This window comes from Giraffa tippelskirchi, chromosome 8 (genome assembly GCF_054371585.1).
Source record: "Giraffa tippelskirchi isolate mGirTip1 chromosome 8, T2T-mGirTip1v1.2.pri, whole genome shotgun sequence".
NCBI lineage: Eukaryota > Metazoa > Chordata > Mammalia > Artiodactyla > Giraffidae > Giraffa > Giraffa tippelskirchi.
This window is the reverse complement of record NC_137282.1, coordinates 65,540,901-65,555,796: the sequence shown is the minus strand read 5'-3', so window position 1 is coordinate 65,555,796 and position 14,896 is coordinate 65,540,901. Positions and strand designations below refer to the sequence as shown.

General features: G+C 54.8%; 1 protein-coding gene and 2 long non-coding RNA genes across 3 annotated transcripts in view; 1 reads left to right on the top strand and 2 right to left on the bottom strand.

Annotated features, from left to right (window-relative positions):
- Window positions 1-14,896, top strand: part of LOC145517946 (uncharacterized) — a 233,750-nt gene that overhangs the window by 57,716 nt on the left and 161,138 nt on the right. Inside the window, exons 16-19 of the long non-coding RNA XR_014062431.1 lie at window positions 51-276; window positions 3,390-3,501; window positions 7,690-7,915; window positions 11,028-11,139. This is a non-coding gene — a long non-coding RNA (uncharacterized LOC145517946). The remainder of the gene's footprint in view (window positions 1-50; window positions 277-3,389; window positions 3,502-7,689; window positions 7,916-11,027; window positions 11,140-14,896) is intronic.
- On the bottom strand, window positions 5,540-7,347 carry LOC145517915 (uncharacterized). Its single transcript, XM_081521250.1, has 3 exons — window positions 7,155-7,347; window positions 6,443-6,755; window positions 5,540-6,192 (listed from the first exon to the last, which is right to left on the bottom strand). Exons 1-3 carry the CDS (start codon window positions 7,287-7,289, stop codon window positions 5,564-5,566), a joined length of 1,077 nt encoding a protein of 358 aa, XP_081377376.1. The 5' UTR covers window positions 7,290-7,347; the 3' UTR covers window positions 5,540-5,563.
- LOC145517961 (uncharacterized) lies at window positions 13,168-14,225 on the bottom strand. Its single transcript, XR_014062447.1, has 2 exons — window positions 14,081-14,225; window positions 13,168-13,824 (listed from the first exon to the last, which is right to left on the bottom strand). It is a non-coding gene; the product is annotated as an uncharacterized LOC145517961 (long non-coding RNA).

Genomic DNA, 14,896 nt, shown 5'->3' with positions numbered 1-14,896 from the left:
CCAGTCTCTCCATCTGCAGAGAGGGGGTCATTCTCCCATCTGTTTCCTAGGTCTGGCGGCCTACGAGCAGCTCCATGCCTTTCCACCTGGGGCCGATATCACGTGGAGCTTGTGCGCTGAGACTTCAGAAAGAAAGACTCCATCCAGGGCTGACACAGCACAGAATGGGGCAGAACGAGGCCTGGATGCGCCGTGGAACCCAGGAAAAGGCACTCCCCCTCCTGACTGTTTTGAGACCCCGCATCCAAGTTGGAGCACCGAAAGGAAGACTCGAAGGTCTCCCTCTCTTATAGAAAAGAGTAGCCAACTTTCTGGTCCTCTGTTTGCATTGAGATTCTGTTCAAGTGTCCCAGCTCGGCTTCTGCGGGTGGCTGAGCTTCTAATGGATCCCTGGGTTCTTGTCTTTTCCTCTCCAAACCTTCCGTCCTTTTCCCCCTTCTGGGGTGGATGGGCGCTGTCATTGCTTCTACCTTCGAGACAGAGTGATGAAAAGTCTGGGCCATCGACTCCTTTCCTCTCTTTGGTTCCGTGTCTCTCTCTGGCTGTGTCCCTCTCTTTTCCTTTCTCGATTCAGACTGTGTCTCCCTCTTTCTCTCTCGTGTGTGGATGGATGGATGCTAGGAATGCACATGTATATGATTAGATGAGGGTTATGTTTTAGGGATAGGTTAGAGGGAGAGAAAGGCTTTAGGTCGGAGTTGGTCATGGGGGAAGGGTCAAGGGTGGTGGTGGTGTTTCTTGGAATCTGAGTGCTGTGCATTCTTCGTCTCTTTCCATATGAACCCCTTCTCAGATACACCACTTGCAAGGAGTCTCTCATGTTCCGTTTCCTATCTTTTGCATTTGTGAATGCTTAGCTTCTCTGTTGTGAAGAGGTTCCATTGGATGGAAACCCATTGGTGTACTTCGTTTCCCTCTTTCCCTTACTTGAAGAGACCCATTTCTACCTCCGCCCAGCAAATGGCAAGGAGACTCTGATGTTAAGGAGCCTTTGACCTACGCTTCTTTCTAGCTATCTCATGACATCAGCCTTTAGGGTGAGGGTTTTCCCCGATATTGAGGTGGTGTGAGATCAAAACCAATAGCGTTCTTCAGATGTAGCTGTCTGGTTTTCCCATGGACATTGATTGAAGAGGCTTTCTTGTTCCCATTTGGATATTCTCCCCTTCTGTGTCAGAGACGAGTTGACCATGGATGCCGGGGTTTGTTTCTGGACCCTCAACTTTATTCCATCGATCTGGATCTGTGTGTGTTGTTGTATTCCCAATAGCATACTGTCCTGCTGCTGCCGCTGCGGCTAAGTCACTTCAGTCGTGTCTGACTCTGCGCGACCCCATGGCCTGCAGCCTACCAGGCTCCTCTGTCCAGGGCATTTTCCAGGCAAGAGTACTGGAGTGGGTCGCCATCGCCTTCTCCGATACTCTCCTGAGGATCCTAGTTTGCTCGTCTAATTTCCTTTCACACAACCTTGGATGTCCGTATCGGGGCTTTTTCGTCGGATTGTATTGACAATTTAGGCTCTTTTCTGTTTCCGTAACCCCTGTTGCAATTCTTTGTTCGGTGCGAAAATGCATTGGCATTTTGGGAGGAATACCATCGAAGCTGTGGATTGCCTTGTGGGGCTGTGACATCATTTTCCCAATAGGAATTCTTTCAAGCCCTGAGCACAGCTTCTCTTTGCAGCGATTGGTGTGGGCTTGATCTTCCTTCTTCCATCTCTCACCGTTTTGTGAGAACAGGTCCTTCCTTCCCTTCTGGGTTAGATGGACTCGTGGGTATCACTTCAGTGAATGGCATTGTCAGTGGGGGTGATAATTCCCTTCTCATTGGAAGACTTTGCTGTGAGTATTAGAAATGCAAGTGATTTCTCTTCCCCTTCCTCCCTGTCCATCTCTCAGAGCCACCGGGAAACAGAGGCCTCATCCAGGGTCACACAGGCCCGAGGGAGTGCAACTAGACTGTTGTTTCTTCAGGCCCTCAGTGCTGGACATCATCCGGGATACTCTGTGTGTGTCTTCCTCAGTCTGCTGTCCCTTCAGACCTTTCCCTAGTTTTCACAGGCTTGTTGTGTTGGTGTTCTTTGTCTGTTTGGAGACACATCCTTGAGAAGCTTTGTGTTTCCACTCATTCATCTCGCGATGTATGACCTGTCTTTTGCTTTTGTCATGAGGTCTTTCCCACAGTAGATATCTTTGATTTTGCAAAGTCCACTGTATTCTCTGGGTTGTTTTGTGGACTGCCTTTTAGTTTTGTGTGTGAAGACTCAAAGCACGTGTCCGGTTTCTGCTCATTGTTCTTCTAGATTTGTGACAAGTTTTCATGGAAACTTTGTCTAGGGATAACTGGAAGTGAACTCGGTGTAAGGTGTCAAGTCTCCATCTCCATTCATGTCATGCCCTGCAGTTTCCAATTCCCTGTTCCTGAGTGGTTTTGGAGACCTTGTGGGAAGTCTGGTTGCATCGGAGTTTGCGTTTCCACCTTGAGTAGATTCACACTGTTCTGCCCTCAGGGACACTGTCAAGGGGGAGTGAGGAGCAGCCTGCACTTCCAGCAGTGACCACACGGTGGGGCGAGTGCTGCTCTCCCCTCTGGGAGCCCCAGGCCACAGGCATCCCAGTGAGGAGCCAGCTTTGTGCTCAGCTGAAAGGAGTTAGTCTCTCAGGATCCTCTGAGCCCTTGCCTTTGGATCACCCAGGGTGGGCATTTACTGTGACAGAAAAAAATTGCCCTGAATTCCATGGACGGAAGAGCCTGGCTGTGTAGAGTTCGTGAGTTGCCGTGAATCAGACACAACTGAGGACACAAAAATTCAATAGACTAAAACCCTTTTTGGGGGTGGGGGAAGTGAAAGGGGGTGATGTGGGTTTTTTTGTCTTATATAATAGCCAAGGGAAATCTAGTTTAAACCTAAATTCACATAGATGGGAAAGGTATAGCTCTCCGTCACCCTATTAAAAAAAAAAAAAAACTACTTAAATTTTCTGAAAGTTTATTTAGTAGCTTCCTTGAGCAGTTCATTGTGAAGCTTTTTTTTTTTTTTTCTGTCACATTGGCCTCATTAAAAAGTACGGTTTGCCTTTACTGGATAATTTCGTTCATTGGTTTGTTAGGGAATCTTGGTAATATTTGAGTTTCCTGGGGAGCATGGTCACATGACCTGGCCCTGGCCAATCGGTGCGTTCCACCTCCCTGGCCACTGTGATTGGCTCCGGACTGGGGCAGTGCCCAATCGGGGCCCAGGGTCGGGCCTCACGTTGGAAGCCAGGGGAAGACGAGCTCTCGTCCTGCTGGGGTAGGGGAAGGGGTGGGGCCGGGGGAGGTCAGGCTCCAGCAGTGGGAGGGGCTTGAGGTCCGCCTGCGGCAGTTGGTGACCTTCCTGCTCCCCTCAGGGCAGAGCCGCCGGCCTGAGAATGAGGGCACTGCTGAGCCCAGGGGCTGGGATGGCCCGTTGCTGCTGTGGTCCCAGAGCTCCACCCGAGACCTGAGGGAGGCCGTCTGCCCGTGAGTCCTCTCCCGCTTGTCTGTCAGCTTGTTTGAACCATGCTGGGTTTTCTGCCCAGCTGGCTAAGGGGAGTCCCTGGAAATGCAAGGGTGTGGGTTTTGGCAGACTTCAGGGAAGACATGCCAGATGAGCCTGGGAGACTCCCCCTTAATCTGGATTCAGGAGATATCTCTTCGGGCCAGCTAGTAATTGTAGGATAAGCCTAATGAGTCTTCACAGGATGAAGAGAGTAACGTGCCAAGGTAGCAATCGATGTCCTCATTCGAGAGGATGAAGCTGGTGCTCAGAGAAGGGGGGAACTTGGCCACAGCAAGGAGGTGTGCACCCAGACAGAACCCCCAGATCCGGCCATTTGAGCTCAGGGAGGCCACTGGTGTGGCTTGTCCCTGTGGCAGGGGCCGAGGCACGCAGCCCACCCTGATTCCTGCGGGGGCCTGACTTGGGAAGTGCCATCTGGTAGCTTTGAGACTCACCAAACCAAATTGCACTGGAGAGAGGAAGGACACCTTCCTTCATCCACCCCCCACCCCCGCCGGATTCCCACATACCCTGACCCCTTTCTCTGGATTTCGGAGCCATTTCCCGAGTCCCGCTCATATGACCTCATTCGAAGTGCACTGTGGACGAGCTGCCATCTGCAGCTGCTACCACAGCAGCCAAGGGCTTTAGCTCCCGAGTACCTCCCTTCCTTTGGAACTTGGGGGCCCTCTACTCCCCACTTGCACGCCACAGACCTTTGCTGAGGATTGTGGGGACCCTCACTCAGTTTGCAGCACGTTGTAGCCATCCCTGTCCTCTCAATACCTCCCTTGCAACTCAGCTTGTGAGCTCCTTTGGAGCAGCGTGGCCCACCTGGCTGCAACGGAAGAGACACAGCTGACAGTGAAACAACAGCTTAGATCTGACAGCCGGAAAGCTCTGTCAGAAGGGACCTCCCTCTTCACACCGTAGAGGCTGTAGGAGCCGCCAGGGTTTGGGAACCAGTGCTGGGGCCAAAATGACTCCACAGCTGTTTTCCTTCCTGGGGAGGGTTCTGGCTCGAGTGGGAATGGCTCAAGTCTCCTAAGGTTCTGAAAGCCCACTGTGTGCAGATTCACGGTACACAGAGAGGAGAAGGTGGAGTCCTGCCCTGGAGGTGGGCACAGCTCACGGATGAGCCAGGCAGGCAGGCAGGCAGGCAGGGCATGAGAACACCTGAGCTGCCTTCATGAGTGAATGGTGTGGGGGCAGAGGAAGAGAAGCCGGTCTGCTCCCTCATGTGGTGCCCAGGGCAGGTTGTCCCCAGAGGAAACCCTTACGACGGTGAGGACTATCACTGCTGTTTCCCAAGGGGTTCCGTCGGTGCGTGTCTTCCCCGGAGCGGTCAGGCCGTCTCTAAAGTACACTGGCCATGGGCATTGCCTCTCCTTGGAACTTCCCATGTGTTTCTCGTTTTTATGGAACAGTGATTTTTCTAGAGGGGTTCTGGGCCACAAGGTTGCTGGGTCATTTTCTAGCCTTCTGTCGTGAAGAACGCTTTCCTGGGCGTTGGGGTGGTTTGTTGTTCCAGCTCCCTTTCTTGGCTTCTTTTGGGAGCTGGTGCAACAAGAGGAGCTCAGCCTCTGCCTTCTGGCTGAGATGTCACCCTTCAAACAGCAATGCCTGCCTGGAGATAATGATGGCATTTGCCAAAAGGGCTTCGTTTGGCACATGATATCTTGAAAGGACGTACACCGTCCTTTCAGCTATCAAAGGCTACTTCAAAGGACATAAAAATGAGAACTCTCCAATGGAGTCTTACAGTAGGTGGAGAGTCCGAAAAAAACTCCTTCAGTCATTTCACTGAGAGGCGTTGATTGGGGACACCAAGAATATAGGAAGGAATGCCGAAAGAAAAGATGAAATTGTGTTCAGGATCGGGGGGAGGGATGAACAGGGCGTGCTTGCCTTGAATCCAGGCTTTGTTGGCGGGTGGGGCATAAAGATGGAAGGGGTCTGCAACTACAAAGTGGTGATGGTAACACAGTATCACCAGAGTGACACAACAGTGTTCCCAAATTGCAACAATGATGAAAAAGTTTACTAATCCCAACTTAACCAACAGAAATACACGAAACCATACAAACAATAAAACATCACCAGAAAGGTGGAAACAAACCAAATGCAAAGCAGTTCAGGGGAAAGGAACTCCATGTCCCCTGGGGGCAGAACGAGTTGCCGGCGTCCACGGTGAGCAGACAGGGATGGAGGCTGCAGAGCCGACCGCTGCCCTGGACGTGGTGTTTCCGGCAAGGGCTCTGGGTCTCTGTCCAGAGCGGGGGCTCGTTCTCCCTGCAGGGGCGGGTGAGTCATCGTCGGCGTCTGGGTGTTGCGCGGGAGCCAGGGCAGGCTCTCCCTGCCGAGGCGGTGACTCCTCCTCTGCCTCGGGTTCTCCTGCCAAAGCCCGAGCAGGTACAGGTGCACGTGGAGGTGGAGGTTCTCGCTGAGGGGGTGGGACATCAGTGCCTGGAGCTGGGGGTCCTGCAGGCACGGAGATCCGATCTGCCCGGTGTGCTGGCCAGTACCCAGCTGGCCTGGTGTCTCTGCGAGGGCAAGTCTCGGTTCTCCATCTGCCCTCGGTGGATTCCTGGGTCCTGCACCTGGAGCCACCACCTCTGTAGGGACAGGTCTGGGAAGTGGAGCCTGGTTCCAGTTGGAGGCCAGTGCTAGAGCTGGGGGAGAAGCAAAGTTTACCCACAGGCCAGCCTTGGCATGTGCGTATCCCGGGACAGAAAGCTTCCAAGAGATTCCCAAAGAATACCCAGCGTCGGATGTCTTTTGGGACTGAAGTGTGCAAGATGGGGGTGGGGGTGTGAGGCCAGCGCTTGCTGCAGGCCCAGCAGCATCTTTCGGGGACTCGTCCCTGTGTAGCTCAGCACCCCCTCCCCACACACTCCCGTGCACCAGCCCCAGCGTCCTCACCTCTGTGCTCTGGCGTGCTGGGCTCCAGGTCCTCCTGCTGCCTCAGAGGCCGGGGTTCTCGGGACTCTGGGTCGGAGCCGGGTGTGCTGAGCTCCGTGGCAGCCTCAGACTGGGCCGCCGGGTGTATCCTGGGCGGTGTCTCGGCAGCAGGCCTTCCCCGCCTCCGCTTCGCCCCCGGTGGGGCTGATGCCTCCGTGGGCACGCTCACCTGGAGCCTGCACTGGGCCTCACGGGCGGGGGGGTGGTGCTCCGACCCCTCCCTCCAGGAGGTGGACGGGGTGTCCCCGTCCTCGGCCTCATCACGTGGGAAGCTCTGCAACGACAGTGACCGTCAGCCAGCCGTGCTGGGAGTTTTCCGAGCTGGGCCTGGCCAGTGGAGCCGCTGCTTCTGCCTGCTCGAACTTCTCTTCCCAGAAGGGTCAGAGACGTGTGTCTGCTCACATCCCCACCCGGGAGGAAAGAGACCCACCTGAGGGTGTGAGGTCAGCCTGGGCGGCCGGCGCTGCCCGCACTCTCCCCATCCCACCCAGCCTGCTCTCCCCTGGGGTGTGGACACAACTTGTCCGCAGGCTTCTGACCCCACATCCGCCTGGGCTTCCTTGAGGGAGACACACCCCGAGAAACCCGCATCCACACACACAGGCAAAGGACCCGGTGTTTCCGGGTGGCATGGGAGAGGTGGCCTGGCCCGGCCTGGGGCTCCCCGTGTTACCTTTCTGTTTCTCCGGGCAAAGGGCCAGAGGCCTCTCGGGGGTGCCCTGAGCCAACGTCGACAGGGTGCCCACGCACACTGCCTGTGAGCTCTCCTGCGGCCCCGGGCTCTGGGCAGGGGCAAACAGCAGAACATCCTGGCAGCAAGTGATCTGGCTGGGGGCTCCTCTCCGCTCTGGAGGCCTGGATACCCGGGTTGCGGGTTCTGTTGGGTTCTGTTGCCGGCAGGTGACATCATTTCCTGGGGTTCGTGCTGAGGTCCCTTCCCCAAAACTTCCCAAGGGAATCTCTGGGTTTCTGACTGCTCGACCACCCCCCTTAGGCCATGTGCAGGCACAGTGACAGCCACACAGCCCAGCCCACAGCCCTGGGGAGGCCTGGGTGCAGCCAGGGCCTGAGCTCCGAGGACCCCGCTGCTCTCAGACCAGGCTCCTTCTTCTCATAAGTGGTGTGGCCCTGGACAAGCATATGCCCCTCAGGGTTTCCCCAGTCTCTCCATCTGCAGAGAGGGGGTCATTCTCCCATCTGTTTCCTAGGTCTGGCGGCCTACGAGCAGCTCCATGCCTTTCCACCTGGGGCCGATATCACGTGGAGCTTGTGCGCTGAGACTTCAGAAAGAAAGACTCCATCCAGGGCTGACACAGCACAGAATGGGGCAGAACGAGGCCTGGATGCGCCGTGGAACCCAGGAAAAGGCACTCCCCCTCCTGACTGTTTTGAGACCCCGCATCCAAGTTGGAGCACCGAAAGGAAGACTCGAAGGTCTCCCTCTCTTATAGAAAAGAGTAGCCAACTTTCTGGTCCTCTGTTTGCATTGAGATTCTGTTCAAGTGTCCCAGCTCGGCTTCTGCGGGTGGCTGAGCTTCTAATGGATCCCTGGGTTCTTGTCTTTTCCTCTCCAAACCTTCCGTCCTTTTCCCCCTTCTGGGGTGGATGGGCGCTGTCATTGCTTCTACCTTCGAGACAGAGTGATGAAAAGTCTGGGCCATCGACTCCTTTCCTCTCTTTGGTTCCGTGTCTCTCTCTGGCTGTGTCCCTCTCTTTTCCTTTCTCGATTCAGTCTGTGTCTCCCTCTTTCTCTCTCGTGTGTGGATGGATGGATGCTAGGAATGCACATGTATATGATTAGATGAGGGTTATGTTTTAGGGATAGGTTAGAGGGAGAGAAAGGCTTTAGGTCGGAGTTGGTCATGGGGGAAGGGTCAAGGGTGGTGGTGGTGTTTCTTGGAATCTGAGTGCTGTGCATTCTTCGTCTCTTTCCATATGAACCCCTTCTCAGATACACCACTTGCAAGGAGTCTCTCATGTTCCGTTTCCTATCTTTTGCATTTGTGAATGCTTAGCTTCTCTGTTGTGAAGAGGTTCCATTGGATGGAAACCCAGTGGTGTACTTCGTTTCCCTCTTTCCCTTACTTGAAGAGACCCATTTCTACCTCCGCCCAGCAAATGGCAAGGAGACTCTGATGTTAAGGAGCCTTTGACCTACGCTTCTTTCTAGCTATCTCATGACATCAGCCTTTAGGGTGAGGGTTTTCCCCGATATTGAGGTGGTGTGAGATCAAAACCAATAGCGTTCTTCAGATGTAGCTGTCTGGTTTTCCCATGGACATTGATTGAAGAGGCTTTCTTGTTCCCATTTGGATATTCTCCCCTTCTGTGTCAGAGACGAGTTGACCATGGATGCCGGGGTTTGTTTCTGGACCCTCAACTTTATTCCATCGATCTGGATCTGTGTGTGTTGTTGTATTCCCAATAGCATACTGTCCTGCTGCTGCCGCTGCGGCTAAGTCACTTCAGTCGTGTCTGACTCTGCGCGACCCCATGGCCTGCAGCCTACCAGGCTCCTCTGTCCAGGGCATTTTCCAGGCAAGAGTACTGGAGTGGGTCGCCATCGCCTTCTCCGATACTCTCCTGAGGATCCTAGTTTGCTCGTCTAATTTCCTTTCACACAACCTTGGATGTCCGTATCGGGGCTTTTTCGTCGGATTGTATTGACAATTTAGGCTCTTTTCTGTTTCCGTAACCCCTGTTGCAATTCTTTGTTCGGTGCGAAAATGCATTGGCATTTTGGGAGGAATACCATCGAAGCTGTGGATTGCCTTGTGGGGCTGTGACATCATTTTCCCAATAGGAATTCTTTCAAGCCCTGAGCACAGCTTCTCTTTGCAGCGATTGGTGTGGGCTTGATCTTCCTTCTTCCATCTCTCACCGTTTTGTGAGAACAGGTCCTTCCTTCCCTTCTGGGTTAGATGGACTCGTGGGTATCACTTCAGTGAATGGCATTGTCAGTGGGGGTGATAATTCCCTTCTCATTGGAAGACTTTGCTGTGAGTATTAGAAATGCAAGTGATTTCTCTTCCCCTTCCTCCCTGTCCATCTCTCAGAGCCACCGGGAAACAGAGGCCTCATCCAGGGTCACACAGGCCCGAGGGAGTGCAACTAGACTGTTGTTTCTTCAGGCCCTCAGTGCTGGACATCATCCGGGATACTCTGTGTGTGTCTTCCTCAGTCTGCTGTCCCTTCAGACCTTTCCCTAGTTTTCACAGGCTTGTTGTGTTGGTGTTCTTTGTCTGTTTGGAGACACATCCTTGAGAAGCTTTGTGTTTCCACTCATTCATCTCGCGATGTATGACCTGTCTTTTGCTTTTGTCATGAGGTCTTTCCCACAGTAGATATCTTTGATTTTGCAAAGTCCACTGTATTCTCTGGGTTGTTTTGTGGACTGCCTTTTAGTTTTGTGTGTGAAGACTCAAAGCACGTGTCCGGTTTCTGCTCATTGTTCTTCTAGATTTGTGACAAGTTTTCATGGAAACTTTGTCTAGGGATAACTGGAAGTGAACTCGGTGTAAGGTGTCAAGTCTCCATCTCCATTCATGTCATGCCCTGCAGTTTCCAATTCCCTGTTCCTGAGTGGTTTTGGAGACCTTGTGGGAAGTCTGGTTGCATCGGAGTTTGCGTTTCCACCTTGAGTAGATTCACACTGTTCTGCCCTCAGGGACACTGTCAAGGGGGAGTGAGGAGCAGCCTGCACTTCCAGCAGTGACCACACGGTGGGGCGAGTGCTGCTCTCCCCTCTGGGAGCCCCAGGCCACAGGCATCCCAGTGAGGAGCCAGCTTTGTGCTCAGCTGAAAGGAGTTAGTCTCTCAGGATCCTCTGAGCCCTTGCCTTTGGATCACCCAGGGTGGGCATTTACTGTGACAGAAAAAAATTGCCCTGAATTCCATGGACGGAAGAGCCTGGCTGTGTAGAGTTCGTGAGTTGCCGTGAATCAGACACAACTGAGGACACAAAAATTCAATAGACTAAAACCCTTTTTGGGGGTGGGGGAAGTGAAAGGGGGTGATGTGGGTTTTTTTGTCTTATATAATAGCCAAGGGAAATCTAGTTTAAACCTAAATTCACATAGATGGGAAAGGTATAGCTCTCCGTCACCCTATTAAAAAAAAAAAAAAACTACTTAAATTTTCTGAAAGTTTATTTAGTAGCTTCCTTGAGCAGTTCATTGTGAAGCTTTTTTTTTTTTTTCTGTCACATTGGCCTCATTAAAAAGTACGGTTTGCCTTTACTGGATAATTTCGTTCATTGGTTTGTTAGGGAATCTTGGTAATATTTGAGTTTCCTGGGGAGCATGGTCACATGACCTGGCCCTGGCCAATCGGTGCGTTCCACCTCCCTGGCCACTGTGATTGGCTCCGGACTGGGGCAGTGCCCAATCGGGGCCCAGGGTCGGGCCTCACGTTGGAAGCCAGGGGAAGACGAGCTCTCGTCCTGCTGGGGTAGGGGAAGGGGTGGGGCCGGGGGAGGTCAGGCTCCAGCAGTGGGAGGGGCTTGAGGTCCGCCTGCGGCAGTTGGTGACCTTCCTGCTCCCCTCAGGGCAGAGCCGCCGGCCTGAGAATGAGGGCACTGCTGAGCCCAGGGGCTGGGATGGCCCGTTGCTGCTGTGGTCCCAGAGTTCCACCCGAGACCTGAGGGAGGCCGTCTGCCCGTGAGTCCTCTCCCGCTTGTCTGTCAGCTTGTTTGAACCATGCTGGGTTTTCTGCCCAGCTGGCTAAGGGGAGTCCCTGGAAATGCAAGGGTGTGGGTTTTGGCAGACTTCAGGGAAGACATGCCAGATGAGCCTGGGAGACTCCCCCTTAATCTGGATTCAGGAGATATCTCTTCGGGCCAGCTAGTAATTGTAGGATAAGCCTAATGAGTCTTCACAGGATGAAGAGAGTAACGTGCCAAGGTAGCAATCGATGTCCTCATTCGAGAGGATGAAGCTGGTGCTCAGAGAAGGGGGGAACTTGGCCACAGCAAGGAGGTGTGCACCCAGACAGAACCCCCAGATCCGGCCATTTGAGCTCAGGGAGGCCACTGGTGTGGCTTGTCCCTGTGGCAGGGGCCGAGGCACGCAGCCCACCCTGATTCCTGCGGGGGCCTGACTTGGGAAGTGCCATCTGGTAGCTTTGAGACTCACCAAACCAAATTGCACTGGAGAGAGGAAGGACACCTTCCTTCATCCACCCCCCACCCCCGCTGGATTCCCACATACCCTGACCCCTTTCTCTGGATTTCGGAGCCATTTCCCGAGTCCCGCTCATATGACCTCATTCGAAGTGCACTGTGGACGAGCTGCCATCTGCAGCTGCTACCACAGCAGCCAAGGGCTTTAGCTCCCGAGTACCTCCCTTCCTTTGGAACTTGGGGGCCCTCTACTCCCCACTTGCACGCCACAGACCTTTGCTGAGGATTGTGGGGACCCTCACTCAGTTTGCAGCACGTTGTAGCCATCCCTGTCCTCTCAATACCTCCCTTTCAACTCAGCTTGTGAGCTCCTTTGGAGCAGCGTGGCCCACCTGGCTGCAACGGAAGAGACACAGCTGACAGTGAAACAACAGCTTAGATCTGACAGCCGGAAAGCTCTGTCAGAAGGGACCTCCCTCTTCACACCGTAGAGGCTGTAGGAGCCGCCAGGGTTTGGGAACCAGTGCTGGGGCCAAAATGACTCCACAGCTGTTTTCCTTCCTGGGGAGGGTTCTGGCTCGAGTGGGAATGGCTCAAGTCTCCTAAGGTTCTGAAAGCCCACTGTGTGCAGATTCACGGTACACAGAGAGGAGAAGGTGGAGTCCTGCCCTGGAGGTGGGCACAGCTCACGGATGAGCCAGGCAGGCAGGCAGGCAGGCAGGGCATGAGAACACCTGAGCTGCCTTCATGAGTGAATGGTGTGGGGGCAGAGGAAGAGAAGCCGGTCTGCTCCCTCATGTGGTGCCCAGGGCAGGTTGTCCCCAGAGGAAACCCTTACGACGGTGAGGACTATCACTGCTGTTTCCCAAGGGGTTCCGTCGGTGCGTGTCTTCCCCGGAGCGGTCAGGCCGTCTCTAAAGTACACTGGCCATGGGCATTGCCTCTCCTTGGAACTTCCCATGTGTTTCTCGTTTTTATGGAACAGTGATTTTTCTAGAGGGGTTCTGGGCCACAAGGTTGCTGGGTCATTTTCTAGCCTTCTGTCGTGAAGAACGCTTTCCTGGGCGTTGGGGTGGTTTGTTGTTCCAGCTCCCTTTCTTGGCTTCTTTTGGGAGCTGGTGCAACAAGAGGAGCTCAGCCTCTGCCTTCTGGCTGAGATGTCACCCTTCAAACAGCAATGCCTGCCTGGAGATAATGATGGCATTTGCCAAAAGGGCTTCGTTTGGCACATGATATCTTGAAAGGACGTACACCGTCCTTTCAGCTATCAAAGGCTACTTCAAAGGACATAAAAATGAGAACTCTCCAATGGAGTCTTACAGTAGGTGGAGAGTCCGAAAAAAACTCCTTCAGTCATTTCAGTGAGAGGCGTTGATTGGGGACACCAAGAATATAGGAAGGAATGCCGAAAGAAAAGATGAAATTGTGTTCAGGATCGGGGGGAGGGATGAACAGGGCGTGCTTGCCTTGAATCCAGGCTTTGTTGGCGGGTGGGGCATAAAGATGGAAGGGGTCTGCAACTACAAAGTGGTGATGGTAACACAGTATCACCAGAGTGACACAACAGTGTTCCCAAATTGCAACAATGATGAAAAAGTTTACTAATCCCAACTTAACCAACAGAAATACACGAAACCATACAAACAATAAAACATCACCAGAAAGGTGGAAACAAACCAAATGCAAAGCAGTTCAGGGGAAAGGAACTCCATGTCCCCTGGGGGCAGAACGAGTTGCCGGCGTCCACGGTGAGCAGACAGGGATGGAGGCTGCAGAGCCGACCGCTGCCCTGGACGTGGTGTTTCCGGCAAGGGCTCTGGGTCTCTGTCCAGAGCGGGGGCTCGTTCTTCCTGCAGGGGCGGGTGAGTCATCGTCGGCGTCTGGGTGTTGCGCGGGAGCCAGGGCAGGCTCTCCCTGCCGAGGCGGTGACTCCTCCTCTGCCTCGGGTTCTCCTGCCAAAGCCCGAGCAGGTACAGGTGCACGTGGAGGTGGAGGTTCTCGCTGAGGGGGTGGGACATCAGTGCCTGGAGCTGGGGGTCCTGCAGGCACGGAGATCCGATCTGCCCGGTGTGCTGGCCAGTACCCAGCTGGCCTGGTGTCTCTGCGAGGGCAAGTCTCGGTTCTCCATCTGCCCTCGGTGGATCCCTGGGTCCTGCACCTGGAGCCACCACCTCTGTAGGGACAGGTCTGGGAAGTGGAGCCTGGTTCCAGTTGGAGGCCAGTGCTAGAGCTGGGGGAGAAGCAAAGTTTACCCACAGGCCAGCCTTGGCATGTGCGTATCCCGGGACAGAAAGCTTCCAAGAGATTCCCAAAGAATACCCAGCGTCGGATGTCTTTTGGGACTGAAGTGTGCAAGATGGGGGTGGGGGTGTGAGGCCAGCGCTTGCTGCAGGCCCAGCAGCATCTTTCGGGGACTCGTCCCTGTGTAGCTCAGCACCCCCTCCCCACACACTCCCGTGCACCAGCCCCAGCGTCCTCACCTCTGTGCTCTGGCGTGCTGGGCTCCAGGTCCTCCTGCTGCCTCAGAGGCCGGGGTTCTCGGGACTCTGGGTCGGAGCCGGGTGTGCTGAGCTCCGTGGCAGCCTCAGACTGGGCCGCCGGGTGTATCCTGGGCGGTGTCTCGGCAGCAGGCCTTCCCCGCCTCCGCTTCGCCCCCGGTGGGGCTGATGCCTCCGTGGGCACGCTCACCTGGAGCCTGCACTGGGCCTCACGGGCGGGGGGGTGGTGCTCCGACCCCTCCCTCCAGGAGGTGGACGGGGTGTCCCCGTCCTCGGCCTCATCACGTGGGAAGCTCTGCAACGACAGTGACCGTCAGCCAGCCGTGCTGGGAGTTTTCCGAGCTGGGCCTGGCCAGTGGAGCCGCTGCTTCTGCCTGCTCGAACTTCTCTTCCCAGAAGGGTCAGAGACGTGTGTCTGCTCACATCCCCACCCGGGAGGCAAGAGACCCACCTGAGGGTGTGAGGTCAGCCTGGGCGGCCGGCGCTGCCCGCACTCTCCCCATCCCACCCAGCCTGCTCTCCCCTGGGGTGTGGACACAACTTGTCCGCAGGCTTCTGACCCCACATCCGCCTGGGCTTCCTTGAGGGAGACACACCCCGAGAAACCCGCATCCACACACACAGGCAAAGGACCCGGTGTTTCCGGGTGGCATGGGAGAGGTGGCCTGGCCCGGCCTGGGGCTCCCCGTGTTACCTTTCTGTTTCTCCGGGCAAAGGGCCAGAGGCCTCTCGGGGGTGCCCTGAGCCAACGTCGACAGGGTGCCCACGCACACTGCCTGTGAGCTCTCCTGCGGCCCC